Source organism: Esox lucius, chromosome 8 (assembly GCF_011004845.1).
Source record: "Esox lucius isolate fEsoLuc1 chromosome 8, fEsoLuc1.pri, whole genome shotgun sequence".
NCBI lineage: Eukaryota > Metazoa > Chordata > Actinopteri > Esociformes > Esocidae > Esox > Esox lucius.
Window position 1 is genome coordinate 18,197,040 of NC_047576.1, and position 26,815 is coordinate 18,223,854.

Sequence of the window (26,815 nt, forward strand, 5' to 3'; positions counted from 1 at the left end):
TATTCTGTTTTTATTTGTATTTAACGCAGTGTACCAACTTTTTTTGGAAATGGGTTGTAGGTAAAATGTGTGTGTTATGTTAGAAATTAGAGCTGATTTCCCATGACATGTATTGACGTTACATTATGCAATGACAGATGTGCACAGATGTATAGCTAAATGATTAGTGGCATGATAGCTTTTCTACGATAATTAAAATAAATAAATTGTCAGGTATGCAGTTTTACATTGAAATAATATTTGATATGCCAAAAATTTATTTCATGGTGGGGCAAAGTGAACCATTGGTTCAGCTTTCCCCAGAGCCCTTGGTTCATCTTGCCCCACAGTCACCACTTTGGAAAAAAGTTCCTAGCAATTGAGGGCTAATCCTTCACGTTTTAATACAGTGGCAATTCACCAACATGTATGATACATATGTTTAAACCTGAAAACATTTGCTTTGACTTAACAGTCATAATAATTGTAAAAAATTTACTTTGACAATCACAAAACAGTTTTTGGGTGGAAAATACACTTTTCCCATTCGCCTTTCTTCATCACGAACAGTTGGATAATATGGTTTCTTCCTGAATATATGGTCACATGGCAGAAATTGTGCACAGTTGTCTAGATACAGGGGTGGGTCAACTTACCCACTGGCTCATTTTACCCCACTCTACTCTACAGTAAATATCTTATACCCCTGCCTGCGTTAAGCAATGGACCGCAATGGACATAATGGTTCTGAAGATAGCGCCACTACGTTGTGTGACGTCACGTGGGATTTATGACAAACTGTGCACTTACTTTTGATTCTCTGGCATGCCGGGTAGGTGGAATTTTTTTAGACCCACTCAACAGAGTATGTGTAATCTCCGCTCACATATCCTGTGTGTGCACCGTGAGAGCAATATCAAGTGTCTCAGTTAATTCGGCTGTTGCGGGGTGTGTGTCATGCAAACGCGTGGTCAACTGGCATTGGTTAAAACAATTCGTCATATGCTTTTTTCAATGAATTCGATTGGTTGGAAGTTCTTACGCTTCCTCCTCAAGCTACTGTCCAATGGAAACCAGACATCTGTTCTGAAGCTAGAGGAACCCATCAGTTGCAAACAGAAGAATTTGAGGCTGCTTGGTGTAGCGTTTTAGGTCACGAGTTTGACAAAAAAAGCACACAACAATACATAGCAATTGGTATTGCTACACGCAGCATATGTATGTAGTTATTAGTATTTAGTTCTAAGTAATTGCAAGGCAAAATGACGACCGTGTCGTTGCTTTTGGTGGTGGCATCCATCGCATCAACATTTGGAGAGTCTTCTGTTTATTTCCGAGAACAATTTGAAGATGGGGGTAAGTTGATGTGTATAAATACTGTTGTGTATAAATAACTATATTACCTGTGTTTTCTTGTTTTTTGAAAATGTGGAATGTGACGATTGGACTAGGTTGGATTGGGGTCCAGCAACTTGACATGCACAAAATCGATATAATATTAACATAGTAGATTAGTGATGCTATTCTAAAATGAATCGACTACCATGAATAGGGTTGCACGGATTTTTCCTGCTCTGTCCGTCTCCCAGATCGACCATACTTGGCCCTCTCTGTCCATTTGACTTATCCTTGAATTTTAATGGACATTTTGCAGATGCCTGGAAAAGCCGATGGGTGGAATCGAAACACAAGTCAGACTATGGCAAGTTTGTTCTCAGTGCTGGGAAATTCTATGGCGATGTAGAAAAAGACAAAGGTAAGAGACCAAAGGCTTATGTAATTTGTACATTTAAGATCCAGCATTGGATCTTGTGTATGCATATGGCGGTAACTCATAGGTTAACGTTTGAGTTGGCTTGCCCTGAGCGTTTGTGAAGTATTCGTAATGCATCTTAAACATTTTAGGTCTTCAAACCAGCCAGGATGCTCGCTTTTACTCTGCATCCTCCCGCTTTGAGTCCTTCAGCAACAAAGACCAGCCACTGGTAATCCAGTTCACTGTGAAACATGAACAGAACATTGATTGTGGTGGGGGTTACATCAAGCTGTTCCCAGCTGATCTCAACCAGGAGGAAATGCATGGAGATTCCACGTACAACATCATGTTTGGTGAGTGTCTACATCATTCTATTTTTAAGCGACAACATTGGAGTGTAGCCTAAAATATACAGATGGTTTTGATGGATAAATGGACCACTTGTCAATATTCTGATATATTTTGAGATCACCCTAGTTATTCCCAGATTTGATCTCACCATACTGAAATGCTTGTTGAATGCTTCTTGAATGCTTGTTTTACCACAAATTGGCTGGTTTGAGTTCCTGCACATTCCTGTGGGTCCAGTTACATTCCTGTGTTTTCTCCGATTTAGGTCCTGACATCTGTGGTCCAGGTACTAAGAAAGTCCATGTTATCTTCCACTACAAAGGCAAGAATCACTTGATCAACAAAGACATCAGATGCAAGGTGATAAGCACTTTTGTAGCAAAGGAACTATTTCAAAAGTTGCACCACTGCGTTGTGTGTGTGAGAAATATGTAGCTGTTTTCTCTGTAAGACCTTTCAATAGCATTGGACTTTCTTATAAATGTGAGTTCTGATAACATTTTAGCTGATCTGCATAGTGTTATGCTTGTGTTTTTCCTTAGGATGACGAATATACCCACCTCTATACACTGGTAGTCAATCCGGATAACACATATGAAGTTAAGATTGACAACAAGAAAGTGGAGTCTGGAAGCCTGGAAGAGGACTGGGACTTTCTTCCCCCAAAGAAGATCAAGGACCCTGATGCAGAGAAACCAGATGACTGGGATGATAATGAGAAAATAGATGATCCGGAGGATAAGAAGCCAGAGGTATGTTTGGACAACACACTAGTCTAAAAAAATGCATTTGTACAACAATTGGCATTGTTAAGCAAATATTTCATTTAGGACTGGGATGTGGCTGAGAACATTCCAGATCCTGATGCCAAGAAGCCTGATGACTGGGACGATGAGATGGATGGTGAATGGGAGCCTCCCATGATCACCAACCCTGATTTTAAGGTAGGCTGCCATGGTTGTTTGGTGTTAATGGCCATAACAATTAGACTAGACAAGTTGTTTCCGACTATTCTTTAAGAAATATCTGCCTAGTGAACTATGTTCCTTTATTGCATTGTTCCCAGGGGGAATGGAAACCCAAACAGATTGACAATCCCGCCTACAAGGGCAAATGGGTACACCCTGAAATTGATAACCCAGACTATACCGCTGACGCTGAAATCTACAAATATGACAGCGTAGGGGTGATTGGATTGGATTTGTGGCAGGTACGGTCTTTAATTAATGTACAACACTGTGTAATGTTTAACTTTAACCAATTACTAAATTAACACCCTACCTTTTTAATAATCTTACAGGTGAAGTCTGGTACTGTTTTTGATAATTTCCTCATCACCAATGATCCAAAGTTGGCAGAAGAAGTAGGGAACGAGACTTGGGGTGAAACAAAGGTTAGTCGATGACCTCTAGTTTTTCCCGCAAAAACGTTGAATGCTATGTTTACATTATGTTGTCATATAATACAGCCTCTAAAAGGTTATGTATGTACTATCTATTACTCTGTCAACAACTGGGACTTTTGGCTGTCCACGCAGGACCCCGAAAAGAAGATGAAGGAAAGTCAGGAAGAAGAAGAAAGAAAGAAACGTGAGGAAGGGATGAATAAAAAGGAGGAAGATGAGGAAGACAAAGAAGAAGAAGAGGAGGATGAGGAGGATTATGAAGATGAAGAGGATGAGGAGGACAGAGAAGAGGAGGAAGAAACAGACTCTAAACTCAAGGATGAGTTATAAACTCAAAGGAACATCTTGACAAGGAAGCCTGTCTGTGCAAGGTTTAAGGCAGGACTTTCTTGGACATTTTGCTAATGATTGAAGCTGACGATTTTAAGTTTGGAAGCTACTGTTTTGTTTACATGACAAGGGATGGGCAAAAATTAAGGACAGCAGTTATCTGTTATGTTTCTGTGTACTGTTAATAAACTATGGGAGTTCGTATTTGTCAAGGTTGGAGATGTTACAAGAGATGAAAACAATGATCTTCTGCTAAACACATTTTTTCATATTTAAGGATATGGACCATCTAACTTCCTGACATTATTGTTTACCTCAGTGTTTTGTTTGTCTTATTAGTGCAATGTCTGGTAGGTGGTTGTACTCCAAGGATGTATATGGGGTTAGGATGGAATTTATCCCCCTCTTGTGTTTTGGGCATGGTGTGAAAGTGGTGCCAAGGTTTCATGCTTTTGTTTTCAGCAGGTCTTCTGCACATGGGGTGCTTGATTTGGGTATTTCTGTACTTGAGCACTGGGTAGGAATAGTTTTAGCTAATGGAACTATTGAAGCAAACTCAAGTTCCCGTAAATCAAATAAAGGAAAACTTTCAAAAACAAAGATTAGGTTGCATATGTACAGCTGTTGACATATTCTAAAACAGAGCGTGATGCCTGGCTTTTGATCATCATGTGGGTAATGTCAATTTATTTAGAGTATGGTTCTTAATGCCAATTTGTCTGCACTGATGTACCATTAACTGTTACCAAGCTGTGAAAGTGGTGCTGATTGGAAGTTGGCTCTTTTGTAAAACATATTTTCTATTATGTAAGTGGGGGCCGGGTCTGTATCTGAGACAGAAGTGACAGTCCAATATAATTGAAAAAAAGGAAGTAACTGATTTGCTGTTGATTTCTCGTTATAGATTTGTATTTTTACGTTCCTGTTGTTTGTAATGTGAGTAGGGTAAATCGATACTGTTGTAGATCAACTACAACCTACTGGGAATAATAGTCCAGCGTTGCACCACAACTAGTTCACACGCGGTTCCTTTTGAATGGTATAAAATTCTTAATCACATTCACAACAGTGCACTACTGTACTGCTGACAGTCGCAGCACCATCTGAAAAAGTAGAGCCAACGACCCATTCCAGTACCCGTACAAGAACTCCAGTGCCACGTTTTAAAGCCTCCACTCTAATCTATCGCAACGCAGAATGTAGTAGTGGGAACAGAAACACTATGGCTGCCAGTCTCTCCCTGACTCAGGTAACCCTGTCGTTTAACTCTAAATTAACGATGAATAATGCTTAGGACCCATGTGCTCATTTTATAATTTCGTTTGTGGACTGTTAGAGGATATGTATAGATAACAACCAGTGTTTGACGCGGTCTGTTAAACTCCTTTGGAAGTTCTCCCCAGGCTATAACTGGAAAAAGTTTCTGCATTATCTCTTTAGGGACTGCGCAAGGGCGTAGTTAGCCAGGCTAACATTAACTGCTTGTTTGTTGTCAATTTTGGAATGATTGGATGGTACCCATAACTTTTGCGTTGTCTGCTTATTTTCATTTTATCCACTGTAGTCACTCCTTTACCCAGCTAGCTAACTTTCCTTCTTGTTCTTCAAATGAAAACGCTCTCGATAATCAAATCAAATGTCAGTGTTTTGCTGTTCGTCATGTGTGTGTAGTTGTTGTTCGTCTGTCGTTACTTTTAGACAACATTATCCTGCTAATTATCTAGATTTTGAGTTCACGCTCAGACTATGCTTTGTGATCTTGTAACATAGTCGGATAGCTAGGTGCAACCTACTTTACTCTTTAGCTAGCTAACGACGTTAACGTAATAATATTGTAGGTACTGTCTGTACTAGCCGGGGACACATGTTTACAGTTAGTGTTATCTATGTAGGTGACGATAACTATCCTGTTTTCATTGTCAGTTTGGAAATGTGTTTTATAGTTACTGTAGTTACTTTAGATATTACAATAATCATTCTTAGCTAGCTAGCAAAAAGAGGAAGTACCCGCCCGTTGTTCGATATGACACTGCACTTGTATTGGCCAGCAATATCTATTGCAGAAGATTTCGCTAACGACAACATTTTATGTTTTGGTTATCACATTGACATTTACTACAGCGTTCGTTTTCTGGCGATTCGTTGGTAAATCATTTACCAGAGTTGTGTTATTGTCTAAGCCATTTTTAACGTTAGGCTAACATCCCCATGCTAAAGGTAATAGTTATCATTAATATCTAAGTTAACATGTTAGCTACGTACACAGTACGAATCTAATAAGTTACGTACGAGTAGTTATAATATTGGCACGATGATTATTTCAACGGAAGGCATACTAAGTATGTATTTATTCCATAAGTTGTAAAATGTCCCACGGTTTGCAGATATTTTGTGTGCCTATGCTGTGATAGTATATAGGCAAACGACTGGAGTTGCTTTTAACTGTTGGTGCAATTTCTTGGCAGCTCAGTTCTGTTAGTGGGAGATAAGAAAGTACTGTAGATCCAACAGCGCTATAAAATGTTAGTAACTATCTGCCGTGTATTGTGAAGAGAATGATTTGTGTGTTGACTGCTGTGCAATTAGTCACACAAAGACTCAGTGTTTGGGCCACCAACATTTCCAGGGACACAATTGTTTGCCGGAGAAAATGGGAAGGGCTGTTGATAGATAAATAATTAATTGACTATTGAAGTAAAAGGCAATCTCATTATGAGCGTATCAATTGATTATAGAATACCTAGAGCATTTTTTATCATCCTCTTTCAATTCGTATGTTGCTGAAATTCTACATTAATATTAGTCATCTCTTTCTTTAATATGAATTACTTTTGGCAGTTAAATTACAAAGGACAAAAGCATAACATTTTAAGCCACTGGTAGAACACTCCCATTATGGGTGCATCATCAGGAACCACAGGAAGTGTGCATCAGGAAGTGAGTCCATCTGCTCCTTCAACCTTTCCCATTTATTAGGATTAGCTGTTTCAAAGATAAGATGGTATTTCAAAACAATATGGGATAACATCTTTAAAGGATCTCTGATTACTCTCCTTTCCCAATTTCATGTTTGTTGTTTTAGCATTAATAGTGTAACATATGTACTAGAGGCCCAACTGTGTTGTTGAGCCTGTTACTTGCAGACTAAGGCTTTTACCTTTCAAGGACTTTGTCTCCGGAAGCATGCACACAGGATTGAAGAAGTGTGACAGTATTTTTGTCTGAATGTTTTTGTGTAGCCTGAATTAAATTTGAACATTGTCTTGGTTTTTCATGGAAAATAAACTAGAGACTGTAACTTATTTGACTTGCTTTGGCAGCTGCAAGTGCAATGGATTACTTGGCCAAAAGTCAAACAACCACCTGTGGATCTCAGTTTGTGGGTCTAAAGGGTGCCAGACGGTGGCCAGGGTTTGTAACTAGCTTGTGCATGCACCTTGATATAGCGTAGGTCAAGCGTTTTCTTTTAACACCAACACCATTTCTATTTAGAAATCCTATGTATTGTTGACTTTGGCCAGTCATTTGACTGTATAATTAATCAATTAGATAGAAAGGTGTGGTATTTGCTCTTATCAACTAGTTACTAGCCCATTTAGAACATTAAAAAAGTGATGCCATGGTATAATCTCATATACCACAGCTTTCAGACAATCAGCGTTCATAATTTGAACCACACGGTTTATAACACGTTAATGTCTGGCTTGATATAATGAAAGTCTGTCTCTCTTCATAGTCCAATAATCACATGTTGCATTTCACATCTATTTCCACAGCTCTCAAGTGGAAATTCTATCTATGACAAATATTATCGACAGGTAAGACCACATTTCACCATGGTCTTTTTGTGATGTATAATAAAAAACAATTAAGGGGACAATGCCATTGTACCAAACCGGTAGTTGTTTTTTAGTTGTTGAGGCACTCTGACACACCAGATAGCTTGTCAGGGCCGTTCACATCGGAGTGCACCAGATAGGGTTGGAAAGGCTCTGCCGCATTCGCCGGTAGCCGCAGAGCTGCACAGAACATTTCTCCAGGCCCTTTTTCTCCACTGTGTGATGTACTCCACACAGGAGGAGGCTCCTTCATGAATTAATGACAACTCTCCTTAGAGGCTCAAATAATTGAAGTGTTTAGACGCTGCACTAAAAGAAAAGCATTGATTCCTTAGTATTTTCCTGTACTCAAAGCATACATGTAGGTCACTGAGCGGATCGTCTCATTCAGAGCATTTGGTGCGTTTTTTCCCCCCAGCATACTGGCTCTTTTTGGGAATCGAACGTGCAGTCCTGCCGTTAAATGCTCTGTGTTTTACAGACGGAGCTACAAGGGGCCCCGCCTGTTTTACTAAATGAACAATGCTCTTATTTTTGCACTTGTTACATATTTGCTGAGTATGTGGCACTTTTATGGTTCTTTCTAGTGCTGAATGTTCTGTCCTGTGGTGCAGGTTGACCCCTCTGGTAGTGGGCGGGTGTCTGCTGCAGATGCAGCCTTGTTCCTGAAGAGGTCAGGCCTAGCGGACCTCGTCCTGGGCAAGGTAGGATTCTAAGTGACTCGGCTGATGGCCAGACATCCCAGCTATGGAGCTTACGCTGGAGGGTCATTTGTGGGAACCTTTTTGACTCATTTATATTATTTAACTGATTTATAAATATTCTTGTTAGATCTGGGATTTAGCAGATTCAGAACGGAAGGGTTGCCTTAACAAACAGGTAAGGCCGCTTTTGTCTCGTTGATTTCCAGTGTCTTAAAAGCTTTCAAAGGTTGCTGAAACAAAGGAAGGATTATTATGCAAGGCTAACCCGAAATCACTTCTTGTCTGGTACCCATAAGCAATTCTTCATTGCTCTTCGATTGGTGGCCTGTGCCCAAAATGGACTGGAGGTGGCGATCAAGAATCTCCATTTGGCTGTTCCTCCGCCAAAGTTTGTAAGTACAATCATCCCTGACAAGGCCATATCTATATCTCATAATGTATTTTAATGGGCTTTCAGCTTAAAATGTCACCTTTGTTGATAATGGAGCTCTTTCTCTCCTCAGCATGACACAAGCAGCCCACTTCTACCTGGGGGAGTGTCCATTGACAGCCCGTGGGTGGTTAAGGTGAGACGAACTGGTTACTACCTCTCAAATGTATTCCGGTCATTGTGTCGTGGTCACTAATAATGAAAGCCGAAACAAGCAACAGGTTGGCTATTAAATCTATTTAAATCTTTTTATCAAAGCCATTTCATGGGAGTTGTGAAACTCACGCAATCAATCTAATTGTGTTTATTAGGATTTTCTATCGATTGTGCTAATCTAACATACCTTGAATCATATACATTTACTGTTTCTTGGAATTTCCAGATGGAAGAGAAGCTGAAATTTGATGCCATCTTTGACAGCCTCTCCCCTGTTAATGGCATGCTGTCCGGGGAGAAGGTCAAACCAGTGCTGCTCAACTCCAAACTTCCAGTAGATGTTCTAGGAAGGGTAAGTCTGACATCTGCAGGGGTCATAATGAATGAGTTGTGGTGGTTTGCACCAAGTAAATGCCCAGATGCCCACTCGGGGGTGCTCTTGTGTAACACATTACTGCTGCTTTTCCAAGCTTGACAGGATTGTTTTTTGTGTGCATGACACTGAAACACTGTTAATGCATGACTGGCCTATTTTACACTCTTTTAGATACTGAGGCTGAATGTACCTTTTAATGTTGCAGGTATGGGAACTGAGTGACTTGGACAGAGATGGTATGCTTGACAGAGATGAGTTTGCTGTGGTAAGTAATGGGTCAATAATTATGGGAAGTCATGACAAGTGTAGCATGTCAGTAACTGTCAATGTCGTATATATTTTTGCATTACCCTAGGTGAGTCCTATGTTGACAGTATTCTCTGATTTATATTTATTTCATTAGAATTACATGCATGAACACTCAAAGCTTCCTTGTCTTTGCTTTGAATCAAGGATCCTTTATCTTAAAACAGAGCTCTGTTTGAATCAGGGTTGAGCTATATTTTGAGTTCTCGCATTTTACGAGCGTATGCTATGGCCAGATCCTTGCTGTCGTAAGTATGCGCAAGCATGAAATCTGGACTATGCTGTAAGATTTGGTGTGCTTCTCAGTAAGTAATTGGGTGTCATTGCACCTCCCTGATCTTATTGAATGTCTTGGTAGACAGATTTATGTTGGATTTATGTAAGTGGTGTATTTACATGCATCTGTTCTCCATCATTAGGCCATGTACTTGGTCTACAGGGCTTTGGAGGGAGAGCCTGTTCCTATGTCTCTGCCTGCGCCCCTAGTCCCCCCCTCCAAGAGGAAAAAGCCGGTTTCTGTACCCCCTGTGATGCCCCTTTTACCCTCACCCCCCTCCATCAAAGAAAGACGCTCCTCTGTTTCCGGGTCCAAAACTCTGCCCTCCAAACCACCCACGGCCCCAGTCACTGTGAGTGCACTGTTCATCTTCCAGTGAAGGAATGAAGGTGGGGCGGTAAGAATTGTAACCCCACACCTTTTTAATCTCTCTGGCTCTTTAGTGGGTTGTGTCTCTGTCAGACAAAGCAAAGTATGATGAGGTGTTTGCGAAGACTGATCTCGATATGGATGGCCTTGTCTCTGGGCCTGAAGTCCGAGATATTTTCTTAAAGACTGGCTTGCCCTCCGCCACACTGGCACGCATCTGGTAAGACATATCACTATGTTCCTTTATGTTTTTGAAGTCCCAATTTTTTATGTAAGCCCCAATTTCTTTTTCATTCAATAGAACAATGAGGAAAGGTCAGTGATGGTCTACTAGAATACCCCTTTGACAGATTCAGACCAGTGCCCGGAGGCTCAGACTGCTAAAATGGCACAGGATGTAAAACTTGTGTCCATGTACCACCATATGAACACAATAACTCATTAGCAGTTCATTGAACATTGTTAATACGTGGCTGGTTTCTGGACTTTGAGTAAACTAGATCTTACATTTAAAGCTCTTTCACTGAAGTTACTCAATTAGAGCAGCATTAGGATTTATACAGGTCTGGGAAACCAGGCCATAGTTGTAGTCAGCTTTATGCTTGTACATTGCCGGAGGTATGAAATTGATTTTTCTGTTGTATTGTGCTCAACTGTTTTCCACAGGGAGCTCTGTGACATTGGGGACATGGGGAAACTAACCCGGGAACAGTTTGCACTAGCGCTGCATTTAATCCACCAGAAATTGACCAAGGGTGTGGACCCACCTCAGAACCTCTCCCCCGAAATGGTCCCCCCCTCCGACAGACTGAGCCTAGCCGCCAAACAGGTAATTTATTTCTACCATTGCAGCATTCAGCTCTTTCTTAGCAATTGGAACAAAACATCTGCCAATTCTAAACGACCTTTCTTCATTTGGATGGAGTGTATTTATGTGATGACGTGCTAGGAAGTGTGTGTTGTCCAGTACGCCTGTTGACGGCGATGCAGATTGTTCTGAGATTGTCTTTTTCCCAATGTTTGACTAATCCTTTCCCCTCCTTCTCCTCTGGTCTGTGGGATTTTTGTTTTCTAGCTTGCCGCCGTGTGTCTCTGTGTGTGCTGTCTCTTTGCGTTCTTCCTCATGAGTCATGCATTGTACACAAGGTGGGATCTCCCTTTGGCTGGGGACTCTCCTGCGTGTTTGACTTCACCCCCCCCCCCGCTTCATGATATTTTCCTTTACCTACCGGTTGCTTCCATCTTCGATAGTGGTAGTCATCTTTAGTGCCCTTTTCATCCCATTTGTGTGCATGTGAATATGCTTTAATTGTCTCACACATTAGCTTTTATTAAACACATCTTGTATGCACCATCTTTTTTACATTTTCCTCTATATTCAGCAAAATGGGTTTGATTTAACTGGTGAGATTTAAATGAGTTGCCCTTTTAGCTGGAGGCCCAGTTATTCCATGTTGTTGTTTGCCATTCCATCGATCATATGTTTAGAAATACATTCGTTGTAGTGTGCGCCTGGTCACCAAACCCACCCTGACATGGGTGGAGCCTAAACAAATGTCTAATTTTTATTTCTTTCTACTTTGATTGATCTGCTCCCTCCATAAGAGCAACGCTGCTAATCTGGCTGCAGACTTCTCCGCCATCAAGGAACTGGACTCGCTCAGCAATGAGATTGTTGACCTACAAAGGTGAGTGTCAATTATTTTCACCTATACGTCGAACAGCATTTTAGAGAAGGGTTAGTTCCACATTACTGTTTCGGTGTTGTGTTGGTGTATATTGCTGACTTCCCATGTCTGGAAATACAGTTTCAGGGAATGTCAGGTTAACATATCTGTCAAGGTGTGCTTGCTGTTTATGGACGGCAGATAGACCTGGAAGCATGACCGGTCCTGCTGTTTTGGGAGAACCAGGGTGGTTCGTTAAATGTCCAGAGTGTAGACTATCTAGTATCATCTGCTGAGGATGCCCCAGAACAGATACTGCAGCTTGGTCACAGGGGGGAAATACCAATCTCTTCACAGTTTATTTGTAGCTACTTCCTTTTTCTGTAAAACAAAGACGAGAGAAGATGCATGAATGTAGTTGTCTCCATCAGTATGTAGACAGCAAGTATGTTTAAAGTTGATTAGGAAAGAGGAGGAAACAAATGTGAGGAACTTCGCGTCCCATTGGTGATAGAGCACGGGAAGCTGCAAAGATGATTCATGGTTTTTGCGGTTGCTGGAAGCGCCAAAGTGCTGCCGTCACTAGGGAAAGGTAAGCGCTAGTTGCCCCTGGATGTAGTAGTGTTCTTCATCTGAAACCAACATTGTCTTATTTTTGCGAGCAATGCCTCTAAGTGCATTGCATGTTTACAAATGTTGTTTCTGGATAGTTGCCAGTCAGAGTGTCTAAATACGGTCAGAATGTAGTCAGCCTGGGCACCACTTTGTGCCCTAACAGCTTTTCATTTGTGTGGCTTAAACCAGCAATTAACATGTTCATTGTCAGCAAAAAACCAAAACAAAGTTGTTTTCTAAATTATGATTTATTACATGATAATGCAATAAAAAGATTTCTGTCTTATCGATTTTATCTACCTTTTTATCTATACTATTGGGTATCTGTTCAGTAATCTGCCCTGGATGGATATAAACATCAAATATTTGATCACTCTGAGTAATGTTTCCAGGTTGCATTTTGGCATTTCTGGTTCCTGCCTTACAAAATAATTTACTTTATTGTTGTGAATTGGTAAAGCTCTAATAGAATGACTTGGTATTTTAAAAATAATTCCAGTCTATTCCATTCCATTCAATTATATTTATTTGAATATAATCCTATTCGAAGGGCAAAATCCAGAAAAATAACCTTCTAAAAATCTATCTTTTCTCAAATGACTGCAAGAAAGGGAGGGGGGATTGCTTCTGTCAATTCGTGTATGTGAATTGACCGGAGCAAATGATCGGAGGTATGGAGCGTCATACCTCCCCCTCCCCCTCTCTCTGATTCTCAGCTGAATCACTGTCACTTCCTCCAGGCAGCCATCTGCGCACAGTCCTCTCTTCTTTTCTCCCGTCTTCCAGAACAAGTCCACACACACACACGCGCGCGCAGGCTCTCTCGCCCAAGGCGGTTGCTGCAGGCTTTATCTGGTGTGTGGTCTGGTGTAGCAGAATCAGGATGGTGGTGCAGGGAGAGGAGCTGTTGGCTGTTGAAGCTGGCGGTGGTGGGGTGGTAGCTTGGCTGGGGGTGCCCTCGGTCTCCACTGTGATTAAATATTCCTGTTTGCTATGCTGGTCTTCCAGGGAGAAAGGCACCGTGGAACAGGAAATTAAAGAGAAGGAAGAGCGAATCAGGGAAAGGACCAGCGAAGTCCAGGTAACATAAACCTCCTGCCTACCATTCCTTCTCACTACCTTCAGTTTGTTTACTGTTCATCCACGGTTGGTCTTTTCATATTGTTTTCCAGTCAGTTTAGGATGTACACAAGTTCCAATTCACTTCAATGCTTTTCAGTAAGGGACTATTTTCAGTGAAATTAAATTGACCCCAACCCTTTTGTTGATCTTAGCTATATAATAAATTAAACAAGTGGCTTTATAGGTTTTGGAAAAATGTTCATGGATAGATTACTCAAAAGTCAAAACACTTCAAGTACTGTGACGTCTTACAAAACCAAACACTGCATTGCTAAAGACCTGAAACCAAATTCAAGCACCGTGGTGGTAGTGTGCTTCCATGATCTGGAGAGTTTGGTGTCCTTACAAGAACCATGCATTTTTGTATCAATTAATTTGAAGGAGAATGTCAAGCCATTAGTCCATGAAAACTAAAGCATGGTTAGGTGATGCAGCAAGAAAATTATTATTAAAATGATTCGATGCATAAGCACATGTAACGAATAATGTCTTGGTATTTAAATATATTTGATGTTGTGGAAGGAACTTTTAAACAAGCAGTTCATGGTAAAAATAAATAAATAATATTGCTGATTTTAAGTTCTGAATGGAGGAGTGAGAAACTCTCTAGTAGGATTGGAACCTAGGAAGAAACCTAGAGAGGAACCAGACTACAGGGGGAGGTCTGTCTTTTTGGAGACACTGCGGCTGCTGTCTGCACATCACCTCGGACAGGGCCAACCAGGCAGGAAACTCCAATTAGGAGTTGGATTCAAAGCAGAATGACTTTTTTTTTTGGTTGGAACTGGTGTGCAATTCATTACAAAACAATGTAATCCTTCATCGTGTTTGATTATCCTGTTGCATTTTTGTATTATAATAACTGGATGTCATTATCTGATCTCAACTTGTATTTTATTGACTCCCAGCAGTCTCCCTGACTTTATTAACGTTTTAAGTTCAACTTTAAAATTACCAGAGTTCAACCTATGTGATCAAACTACAAATCTACAGGTTTGTTTGTATTGTTTTTGGCCTTGGGTGTAGAAGGCTATGATTAGCTGAAGAGAGGCATCTCTGTTTGTTTACCCAAGGGGTTCAACAAATCTGCATGGCCTAGCTATTGCTAATTAACCAGCATCAATATATTGTTCACAATAGGAAACCTGTTCTACCAGTACAACAATGCATGCACTCACCATCTTCAGTTGTTTTGGACCAGAGATTCTGCTGAATACGAATATGCACAATGCGCTCTGGAATTATTGGACCTCTCGGTTAAGATTTTAGAATTCTGTGACACAGAGCAGCAAAATATAGTTCCATCAAACAATGGTGAGGGTTCTTGATCAGTATGCAGCAGTACCTCCAGAAAACGTCACATGGATCTTTGATTTGTTTCGGCCACCTGTAATGGGACCTTTGTAGCCCAATAAGCTAAAGCTCCACTTTTGACACATTTGTCCATAAAGGGGCAACAAATTCACTGACCCATAGAACATTTAAATATGATACAATATTCAATGCACAATTGGCAATTGAGATTTTACCAAAAATAAAGGCCAAATAATACAATTCGACTTGATTAAACATGATTTTTCACTATACTATGTTTAATCCGTCACTAGTTATTGTGAAATTATGTATTTTAAACAAAGAGAAAACAACAAGAGGTTAGCGTGTTAATAAGCTGGTCTTGAATCCATGTTTCTTATATAAGTCAACCTTAACGATGAGGAGACCAGGGCTGGATTTCCTTGGTACAGTGCAGAAGCTGGGTCTAAAAATGGCTTCTATTTTGGGCTGTGATGGCCTGGCTGCTTCAAACGACAGCTTGAAGTGTGGCTGCTACTCCGAGGCCACGGGTGAACACATCATTCATTTGTCCATCCTTTGCAGCCCGTGTTGAGGAGCATCTGATTTCAGTTTTACCTGACACTTTCCGAAACATCATGTACGCATGAACACTAAATCAATGTGACGGCGTCTTTGGGGTATGCTCAAATAGATTTATTTATTTTTCTTCTGTATGGACCTCCAAGGCTGAGATATCTATTCATAGACATTTCAGTGTATCCTGGCAGTCACGACGGATTGACTAATCTCGTCTGCCCACTAGGCCTAGTCTTTTTTTCCTTATTCATCACATTTCTCTCTTCCTCCAGCTGTTGTGTGACTTGTCCTTGCCCTTCTCAGGAGCTGCAGAAGGAGGTGCAGAAGGAGAGCGGAGAGCTGCAGCGGCTGCAGTCTCAGCGCCAGCAGGTCCAGGAGGCTCTGGAGGACCTGGACCAACAGAAGAGTGCCCTCGAGGAGCAGCTGGGCCTCATCCGCCAGCAGTGCAGCCACGAGAACCAGCTGGTGAGACTGCCGTCGACCTCGTACAGCCTCACACCGGAGTCCCCTTCAGAGAGGGACCGGTCAATAGCTACTGTGTTGTCTCTCCTGGGCGTAGATCTCGTCGCTGCAGGCGGAGCACACTGAGCAGGAGCAGAGAATCGAGGAGTATGAGGAGCAGCTGGTCCAGGCCAGGGAGGAGCTGCTGCGGCTGCAGGAGGAGACCCAGCAGCTGGAGGAGAAGGTGCAGGCAGCGCGGGAGCAGCTCTCCCCTCTGCAGGACTCTGTCCGGGACTCCTTCTCCCAGGTCTCTCAGGTGGGTCCATTCAGACCCACCGTCTTTACTTCAACGGTGATGGGGTGGTGCAAAATCCTCACTGGCAGGAAAGGAAACTCTGTTCTCTCTTTAAAGTAGTGTCACTGGACTTCGAAAAGACACTATTGCATAACTAATACTTACAGAACTCCTCTTTCTCTCGCTCCATTTCTCTCTTTCTTTTTGTTTCTTCCCTTTTTTGTAATCCCTGTCTTGCTCATCGCTCACCTGTCTCTAATGTCTCTGTTGGTTGAGTGCAGGTGCAGCAGAGGCTGAGTGATCTCCAGCTGGAGGAGCGGACGGTCACGGCCCAGCTCAGTTGGAAGAGGGCCCTGGAGGACGACCCAGTGCCTGTCCTGGTGAACGGTACCACAGAAGAGCGGCACCACCACGAACAGCCCGAGAAACTGAAGGTGGAGCGGCCAGCCAGCCAGCCTCTGATGGAGCCAGTCGAACCCATAGAAGAACAGCTGGAAGTAAAGGAGAGGCGTAACATGTTAGAGGAACCGGAGCCCAAGTCTGATGCCTTCGAGGACCTCTATAACAGCCTACCATTTACTACCTGGCCAGTACAACAGGACAACCTTGTGAAGGCAATATATTTAACTTGTTAAATATCTTGTATGTCATTGCATGTCATCATGGGGTCTGACGTTGTCATCCTGTTCCCCTTCTGTTTTCTTAGGAGCGCCTTAGTCCTGTTGCTCCCACCCTTCAAGAACACCGCAGTCCTACAGCCGAAGTTGAAGCAGTGGTGGATGAAGAGGACGAAGAAGATGAGGAAGAAGATGAGCTGTCGTTTAAAGCTAGCACTCCCAAGGTACACATTGAATTGGATAGATGCACGCCAACTCAATTGTGGTTGTTAACCTGAGGAAGGCAGACTCCTCCAAACCAGAGAATACTTCCTGATTGATTAGATTAGATAGTATGAGTACTGTACAACAAAATGCAGTTAGCATCTAACCAGGAGTGCAAATAGAAGAGGGCAGGAAATGTACAAGTGTTAAGTATAGTGTATGTTACAAGTGGGATGTATAGATGTGCAAAGAAGGCAAATGAAAGTACATATGGTAATTCTGACTGTGCAATTGAGCAAGTTGGAGGTGTTCGGTAGTATGTGCAACTGAGAAGCTGGGATAGCAGCAATGAAGCTCCTGAAACAAATTAAAACGTATCAGACTTTACAAGGCAGTGTCAGTGTCCAGTAGTACAAGGGAGTATTGCAACAAGGTCCCTGAGAGGTGGTACTAAGCGGTGGGCGGGTGGGTATGGTTAGTGATGGGTGACAGAGTTCAGCAGGGTTACAGTAGATGGAAAGAAACTGTTCCTGAGCCTGCTGGTGTGGGAACGAAGGATGTGAAGGGTCTCTGGTGATCCCACGTGCCCTACACAGACACTGCTTGCGCTGGTGGTCTACGATGGCTGGGAGCTGGGCACAAGTGATGTGCCCGGGCGGTGTTCACCACCCTTTGCAGGGCCTTCCGGGCGGCCACACTGTGGCATAGTTGGTCAGAATGCTCTCGATTGTGCAGTGGTATAAGTTCACAAGGTGTGTCGAGACAGGAATGGAGGACATATTTCAATCTTCAGCTGTCCTGAACCAGCTGTGCGGTTGTCCAATAATTACTGTCAGTATAGCATAAGCTATTTTTGTTGTGGCCCTGGCTGGTCCAGCTGGCAATGCCACCGCCTCCAGCACACAAGTAATCTGCAGCGTGGGTTAATGTCTGGCCTACTGCTCATTTAGAAAATACTATCTTTCTGTACATTAATGTCACACAGTTTTTATGCCATCTGTTCCCCCATGATTGAATTTCGCCAACAACTAAAATGTGGATTTTATTTGTGGATATTGTGTTGCGACTTTGCTAAAGTACTATTGGCCTGATCACCTGGATCTGCTCAACAGATGGAATCCCCAGAGCCAGAAAGGAGAACAGGGTCCACTGAGCCTCCCCAGACTACGCCCCCTTCTCTACCTCCACAGACCACCCCACCACCACTCCCTGGCCTGGACTTCTTCAAGTCAGACCCCTTCATTGACCGTGAGCTTACCCCTTCACATCCCAGATAGTACACTTAACAGCAGCAATTACATATTTGACGTACCTATGAGAGTAATGAAAGTTGAGCCCAGTGGTTTTCTCTGTGCAGATGATCCGTTTAAAGATGATCCGTTTGGAAAGGCCGGTGTGTCTGGTGAGTGAGTCTCGTTAATATCATTTAAAAAAAAAAATGCATTGCTCCCAAAGATTCGAATGTCAAAATGTGTAACAGTTTTATCAACAGACCCATTTGGAGGGGATCCATTTAAGGGCACAGATCCCTTTGCTGCTGACGCTTTCTTCAAGCAGTCTTCGGCTGCTCCCTTCCTGTCGGCTGACCCCTTCACCCCCGGCGACCCCTTTGGCGGCAGTGCTGGCCTCCTAGCAGAGCCCAACCTGTTCGCCGCTCCGCTCAACAATACCGCAGGACCTGACCCCTTCAGCTCCAAATCCAACAACACGGCATCCAGGGACCCCTTCAGTGCCAAGGTCAGCGATGTAGACGACGACCCATTCGCATCCAAAACGGCTGAGGCTGACTTGTTTGGCTCCCAGGGCACAGCAGGACCAGATCCCTTCAGCTGCTCCCCGCCTGGCTCTGAGGTCCCCACAGTAAGTGGTAGCACGGTGCGGGACTATCCGTATGCCTTGGGCTTTAGCCACATTCAGCCAATATCAACAAATGCCAAATTCATGACAGATACATTTTAGATCAGGGTCACATGTGGAGTGAGGTCTGTTAGTTTTTCTGGACCGGGGAGCTGTGTTTCTGCGTTTCATCCAGCCAACGTACGGTCCCACTGAGAGTGCAGTCTCAGTCCGGCTGCGGGATTAAGAAAACTCCCCCAGGGAGCCTGTCTCTCCAAGCCCCCCCAACCCCCGCCCAAAACCTTTCCCCTGCCCCAGCACTTAGGGTTAAATATGCTTCCAGGAAGAACCAGGCTGAGCATGGAAATGAGGAATGACTTCGTATTTGTTCTCTTCATTCTTCCAGCTGTCTACAGCAGCCTCATAACAGATGTATTTGGCTTTTTGTCTCCCAGAAGGATCACTCGGCAGCATCTAACGACCCTTTTGCCCCTGGAGGTACCGCAGTAGATCCTGGCTCCGATCCAGGTAAGCCTGCAGGGAAAGATGTGTGGCTAGGAGGGCCTGGGGTAGTACCCTGCCAGGCTGAACCTCATGTATGTATGTGGGTCTGTCCTCCAGATCCCTTTGCTGCTGTGTTCGGCAACGAGTCATTTGGAGAAGGATTTGCCGACTTCAGCGCCCTGGCCAAGGTAAGGTTTTAGTTGATTGGTAGCATGTTTACAGAATGAGTGCTAACTGAGCTACAGTGGGGAGAACAAGTATTTGATACACTGCCGATTTTGCAGGTTTTCCCACTTACAAAGCATGTAGAAGTCTGTAATTTTTATCATAGGTACTCTTCAACTGTGAGTGACTGAATCTAAAAATCACATTGTATGATTAAGTAATTAATTTGCATTTTATTGCATGGCATAGGTATTAGATACATCAGAAAAGCAGAATTAATATTTGGTACAGAAACCTTTGTTTGCAATTACAGAAATCATACGTTTCCTATAGTTCTTGACCAGGTTTGCACACACTGCAGCAGGGATTTTGTCCCACTCCTCGATACAGACCTTCTCCAGATCCTTCAGGTTTCGGGGCTGTCACTGGGCAGTACGGACTTTCAGCTCCCTCCAAAGATTTTCTATTGGGTTCAGGTCTGGAGACTGGCTAGGCCACTCCAGGACCTTGAGATGCTTTGTACAGAGCCATTAGTTGCCCTGGCTGTGTTTCGGGTCGTTGTCATGCTGGAAGACCCAGCCACGACCCATCTTCAATGCTCTTGATCTCGCGATACATGGCCCCATCCATCCTCCCCTCAATACGGTGCAGTCATTCTGTCCCCTTTGCAGAAAAGGATCCCCAAAGAATGATGTTTCCACCTCCATGCTTCACGGTTGGGATGGTGTTTTTGGGGGTATACTCATCCTTCTTCTTCCTCCAAACACGGCGAGTGGAGTTTAGACCAAAAAGCTCTAGTTTTGTCTCATCAGACCACATGACCTTCTCCCATTCCTCCTCTGGATCATCCAGATGGTCATTGGCAAACTTCAGACGGGCTTGGACATGCGCTGGCTTGAGCTGGGGGACCTTGCGTGCACTGCAGGATTTTAATCCATGACGGCGTAGTGTGTTACTAATGGTTTTCTTTGAGACTGTGGTCCCAGCTCTCTTCAGGTCATTGACCAGGTCCTGCCGTGTAGTTCTGGGCTGATCCCATACCTTCTTCATGATCATTGATGCCTCATGAGGTGAGATCTTGCATGGAGCACCAGACCGAGGGAGATTGACCGTCATCTTGAACTTCTTTCATTTCCTAATAATTGCGCCAACAGTTGTTCCCTTCTCACCAAGCGCTTGCCTATTGTTCTGTAGCCCATCCCAGCCTTGTGCAGGTCTACAATTTAATCCCTGATGTCCTTACACAGCTCTCTGGTCTGGGCCATTGTGGAGAGGTTGGAGTCTGTTTGAGTGTGTGGACAGGTGTCTTTTATACAGGTAATGAGTTCAAACAGGTACAGTTAATACAGGTAATGAGTGGAGAACAGGAGGGCTTCTTAAAGGAAGAACTAACAGGTATGTGAGAGCCGGAATTCTTACTGCATGATAGGTGATCAAATACGTATGTCATGCAATAAAATGCAAATTAATTATTTAAAAATCATACAATGTGATTTTCTGGATTCCGTCTCTCACAGTTGAAGAGTACCTATGATAGAAATTACAGACCTTTACATGCTTTGTAAGTAGGAAAACCTGCAAAATCTTGTTCTCCCCACTGTACACAACCAGGAAACCACCTAGTAGGGTAGTGTAAAGTAGGGCTGTCACGTTTTTTCAATCCGGCCCTGAGGTAAATATTTTCTCGACATCCAGTAGCTTTCTTTTCTTCCCATAGTCAAACGGTGGCGAATCCTTCGCCTCATCCAACAAGAACCTCTTTATGGGGGATAGTCAGCCCAGTAGCCCCGACACCCCCCCAGCCTTGCCTCCCAAGACGGGAACACCCACCAGACCTCCCCCTCCGCCCCCAGGTCAGTCCCACACTTCTATTTTTCTTTCTTTCGTGTTCTTTTTAGACTGCTTGATAGGACTTTTAGGACTTCTTCCTTGGGCTTTTCGTCTGTTGCTGAGCGCTCTTTGGTTGTGGTGTGTCTGCGTGTTTGTGTCTGCGTGCGCACGCATGCAGGTAAGAGGTCCTCCATCTCCAGATCAGAGTCGTCTGACTCGTTCCACAGAAGGGGCCCCTTTCTGCCAAAGGGCTCAGGAGAGCCCCCTTTCTCCCAACCTGCTAAGGACGCTGCCCAGGATCCCTTCGCCCCATCCTCACCCCTCCAGCCCGCACGGGACCCTGACCGATTTGCCAGCTTTGACAAAGTGAGCACCACCCCCTCTCCCCCACCTGCCAGTGACTAGCCCCCGCCCCTCCCCGTTTCCTTGGTCCCAAGCCCCATCCTCCAAACAGCAGCCTTAGCCTCCATCCATAGCCAAAATCCCAAACCTCCCTAAGGAGAAATATATTTATATTCTATATATGTTTACTGTACATACGCTACCATTCAAAAGTTTAGGGTCACTTAGAAATGTCCTTATTTTTGAATGAAATCTAATTTTGTCCATTTAAAATAACAAAAATCAATAACAAATTGTTCAGAAATACAGTGTGGACATTGCTGATGTTGTGTACACAGGCATTCAGTTTTATATATACATAGGACAGTTTTATTTATACATAGGCCAGTTATATTGCTTCTTTTATCAGCACAGTTTTCAACTGTGCTTACATAACCATTTTGTGAATATCTAATGATCAATCACCCTTTTAGAATGATAAACTTGGATTAGCAGACAGAACGTGCCATTGGAACACAGGACTGATGGGTGCTGATAATTAGTCTATTTACGCATATGTAGATATCCCATAAAAAATTATCTGTTCCCAGCTACAAGAGTCATTTACAACATTAACAATGTCTACAATGTATTTCAGAACAATTTTGTTATTTTAATAGACACAATTGTATTCAAAAACAAGGACATTTCCAAGTAACCACAAATTTTGAACATTAGTGTCTATTTGATATTTAAATATTTCAAATGCTTTCCTTTGTTTTACCAAAGAGGAGTCATGACTGTATTTTGGTTTACCTTTTTGTGGTATATTTGTGCTCCATTATACATTTCATTGTTCTTTCATTACCAATGTTATGTTACTTTATGTAAAGGTTTGGAGCCTTAGGAATCGATTTCCCCATAGAAAGTCTTGCACTGCTGAACTTTATTCCTTAAATAGTGTAGATGTATATCAGTAAACATCCTAATTTATTACTAATGGAAATTATTTTCACTGATTCACTGTAAGTAACGGTGTTCACTTTAGACAGACAAATTATTGTATAGGACACCGCACACTGAAAGGCCCTCATTGGCCTGTAGTTGGCTTTGGATGGAAAGGCTAGGTGGCTCGCTTTGGCTTTCGTGATTAGTACATCTAGCTCAACCACAGGACGGATAAAAGCTTTGACTTCCTCTGACTTCACCCCGCATGACCCCTGCCCGTACTAATCGTCTCCTCGTGATTGATTGGCTGGCTCCCAATGACCCCCCCCCCCCCCAATTGCCTCCTGCATCACTGTCTCTCTCTGACCGGAATCACTCTTCATGCCACCATTCACCCTTGGCCCCAGTCGGCACAGATGACCTCACTGAGAGGGAATTAAATCAGTCTAATGAAGGGTACATCTCCATCTCTGGGTTCCATCTGTTTGATTTGGCAAACATTGCTGCTGTTAGCATATGATGACGGCGCAACTGGTGCAGTTGAATCCGGGATTGAATTATCCTGTGGAAAATCAACAATCGCATTGTTTTGAATTCACAGACCTAGTTTGACCAACCCCTCGTAAGCATTTATGGATGGCAAGTAGTCTATCAGGCATCTGGAGAGTAACCAAATGGTTGCTTGGTCAAATCCTTTTTTGCAAGCTAGGAATTTTTCGCTCTGTCTCTTAAGGTTTGCTGCCAGGTTGTTGCTGGGATGAGAATGTGTTTTCAGGCAATTTACCTGGTAAGAATAAGAGTAAAAAGGGGTTTTTCTTGTGGGTTTTACTTGTTTACTCCATGCATCAATGACTATTGAAACTAAAATGAAAAAAATGTTTGGTTTAATTTGTCTTTGATGCAGGTAAAATGTTACAATCTTTTTTTTAAGCATTCCCCAGTTATTTATTGCCATGTTCCATCACTTACCAGGCATTTTATAATCCATGTGAATAACGAATCTGCTTCGACAGATCTACTGACATACACAAGTTAGAGGATCAACATTTGTATGAAATAACTATACACAGCCTACATCACATTTGGTTCAGTTACTGAAGTTTACTCTAGTACACTTCAGTTTTGCCCTCCTTAAAGGCAAAACTCATGATTGATATATGGGCCAGATCCAACACCCTTCAATAATGACCATTGCCAATCTTCCTTAATGGCATATTTCATTTTTCCCTTGAAATTGTTGGCATTCATCTCAACAAAAAAACGAATCAATATCAAAACACCTGGCTATTTCCAGTGATAAATGCGTTTAACTCTCAATGTATCACTTCAACTGCGCAAAGCCAGGGGCTAAACAGGAATTACAGTTTGATTGACCTTATGCTCATACCAGTAGAAATAGCCACGTGTTTTGAATGGAACTTCACCTTGACAGTCAACACTATAAGTGAAAAAGGTCTTAGAAAACCTGAAATACTCATAATGTCATGGTTGTTCTCCATGCCTGGCTGGACAGGATCTCCCTCTCTAGAACCCCTCCGGCATCTGCTTTTTTGACCTTTCAGTGATACACATTCAGCGGTCAACGTGGCACTACTATACAATTTCACTTTTTTCCAACTTGATGTTCAGTGCTTCCTCTTCCTGAAGGTTGTCATTGGGTCCAGAGAAACTAGAATTCATGGTTTTGTTTTCTTTAAACTGCCATGGCAATGTTTGACAGTCTGAGCATGAATAGTTTTTTTTACTTTTTAACAAATCGTAACTAAGTAACTCTCTACACCAAAGAGAGTATTTCAACTGTTTTGGGGTTTTTGTAAAACATGCTTACACATACTCAGTACTTAATTTTCTGCTGGCGTGGCTAAAATTAGCTGATGTTTGCAATGGATTGCTTATAGAAAACGGTACCCTTGATAACAGTTTCTCTTGAGTCATATGCTACAGTATTTTCAGGCTGAGGAACCTTTTAAGTTGGAAAATAAATTAAATGATCCTTTACATTGGTATAGATCAGACACTGCAAAGCCATGCATGCTTGTCACTGTATAATGTCTGTTGTCTTAAGTATTATAAACTAACATACCAGGTTGTGGCATCCAGCTGTGTAGATATTTGCATGATCTGTGTTGCTACTGACATTGACCTATGAATGTGTTTATCCCTGTTAGATGCAGACATGCATTACAGCCATTACTCAATTCTGGCTACTCAATCCCAGCCCAAATAATTGATCTGGAGCAAACACATTAGATTTATTTCCAAAATCAACACATTATAGCAGGCTTGTGCAGGGACCTGGCTAAATACAGCGCAGGGATCTGGCTTGATGCAGCGCATTGTGTGTATAATCATGTTTTTATGAACCTGTGCAACAAGCCACATGTCGCCAGTCTTGATTAAGTTGAAGGTACATTTACAATTGGGGTTGTTTTTAGGGTTTGAGGAAAAATAGAATTGTAAATATGAATAATTGTCCCAACAGGAATAGATAAAAATGTGTGTTTGTAGGTGTGTAGAATAGCATTTTTCTGTATCTCTTAAGGGGTTCTGACCAGGCTGTGCTGTGTGTCTATGCATGTGTGTTTTGATGTGGTGTTAAGCAGCAGTACCACACTGAGGAGGACATGATTGAGTGGGCGAAGAGGGAGAGTGAGCGGGAGGAAAAGGAGCGCCTGGCCAGACTAACTCAACAGGAGCAAGAGGATCTGGAGCTGGCCATCGCCCTAAGCAAGTCAGAGTTTTCCTGAAACAATCCTGGATACTCTGCGTGACCCCAGCCAGCACCAAATGAAGGGGGAAGTGGTGGGAGAATTGAACTAAATGGCCTGCCACTTGGACCCAATTAAGAGAGTTGGAGTATTGGCCTCCGCCAGTCTCCCTCCACCACTTAATCTTGTTTCACTCATAGGCATTTTTCAAGTTTGTCTATTTAATAAATCCTAATATTTTGGTGTTTGGTTGAGTTGTGGGAGTGGAACTATGATGTCCTCTGACTTCAGTAGCCGTCCTGGTACAGTAAATAGACAGAGATTGTCAAGTATAGATGTAATGGTTCTGTTGATGCCTTGACCACACCGAACAAACTGCAAAAGGTCTGCCTTCATTTGCAAGGGTCTTGTAGATGCTTGCTCACACCTAGACAGATAATATTCAGCACTTATGGTTTCAAAAAAAAAAATCCCAGAGATTGAATGTCAAAGATTCAAAGTTATAAAATATAAAAATGGCATACACAAAATGGATATTACCTGTTCTTCAGACTCCCGATTTTATTATTTCATTTTGTTATGGGGGAATGATGATGATGATTGGGTAATAATTAACTTCTATCAAGTTACTAAAAGAGTAATTCATCAAGGTATAAGCCAAAGCTAAATTGTGATTAATCTGTCATTTACATTTCAGTTATATATCCAAAGCTTTTATCCATAGTAGTATCCAAATTCTTGATTGGCTTCCATGTCAGAGCTGGGGTCTTGTTAGTGTCTGTGTATGGATATGAATAGAGATCACCTGAGAGGTAAGCTAGATAGTTAGACAGCTTTAAAAAAAAAATAAAAAAAAATATTCAACTTAAAATTGGCATGATAGATAATAGAATGTTAAACCAAAATCATATTGAAATTCAGCTTTCTGAAATAAACTAGAAAATCAGGAGATATTTCTGTTTGTTTATTAAAGTTAGCTGGCTAACTTATTGATCCTGCGTTCCTGTAGTGCATGTCAGAATTCGCCAAACTGAGTAGCCATTTTATGATGATAATTGTAGGCATCAAATAATAGGGTACCTTAATCCAGGGTGTCAGACATCTACAGAAGTTTTGCATATTTTTCTAATCGCATCGCATCGCATCATCTTCCGCTTAATCCGGGGCCGGGTCGCGGGGGCAGCAGTCTAAGCAGGGATGCCCAGACTTCCCTCTCCCCAGACACTTCCTCCAGCTCTTCCGGGGGGACACCGAGGCGTTCCCAGGCCAGCCGGGAGACATAGTCCCTCCAGCGTGTCCTAGGTCTTCCCCGGGGTCTCTTCCCGGTGGGACGGGACCGGAACACCTTCCCAGGAAGGCGTTCCGGAGGCATCCGAAACAGATGCCCAAGCC

General features: G+C 42.6%; 2 protein-coding genes across 9 annotated transcripts; both read left to right on the forward strand.

Annotated features, from left to right (window-relative positions):
- The first annotated feature begins 1,060 nt into the window (after positions 1-1,060).
- Positions 1,061-4,033, forward strand: calr (calreticulin). The gene is made up of 9 exons (XM_010897784.4): positions 1,061-1,335; positions 1,634-1,735; positions 1,885-2,088; positions 2,352-2,446; positions 2,629-2,838; positions 2,917-3,030; positions 3,153-3,296; positions 3,387-3,479; positions 3,624-4,033. Exons 1-9 carry the CDS (start codon positions 1,242-1,244, stop codon positions 3,819-3,821), a joined length of 1,254 nt encoding a protein of 417 aa, XP_010896086.2. The 5' UTR covers positions 1,061-1,241; the 3' UTR covers positions 3,822-4,033.
- A 487-nt stretch (positions 4,034-4,520) lies between these two features.
- On the forward strand, positions 4,521-26,305 carry eps15 (epidermal growth factor receptor pathway substrate 15). 8 transcript variants are annotated; one of them, XM_010897789.4, is made up of 25 exons: positions 4,521-5,070; positions 7,598-7,639; positions 8,275-8,364; positions 8,492-8,539; positions 8,661-8,756; positions 8,868-8,930; positions 9,177-9,302; positions 9,532-9,591; positions 10,052-10,261; positions 10,353-10,498; positions 10,945-11,107; positions 11,884-11,966; positions 13,569-13,641; positions 15,858-16,019; positions 16,114-16,311; positions 16,572-16,904; positions 16,997-17,131; positions 18,224-18,359; positions 18,469-18,513; positions 18,592-18,971; positions 19,403-19,475; positions 19,569-19,639; positions 21,334-21,469; positions 21,625-21,812; positions 25,316-26,305. In XM_010897789.4, the coding sequence occupies exons 1-25, from the start codon at positions 5,044-5,046 to the stop codon at positions 25,460-25,462; spliced, it is 3,231 nt and encodes a 1,076-aa protein (XP_010896091.2). In that variant the 5' UTR covers positions 4,521-5,043; the 3' UTR covers positions 25,463-26,305. The 8 variants fall into 8 exon arrangements, with proteins under 8 accessions (XP_010896091.2, XP_019904633.2, XP_019904629.2 ...); XM_020049074.3 differs by lacking the exon at positions 4,521-5,070 and adding an exon at positions 5,098-6,038; XM_020049070.3 differs by lacking the exon at positions 4,521-5,070 and adding an exon at positions 6,092-7,232.
- The last annotated feature ends 510 nt before the right edge of the window (positions 26,306-26,815 follow it).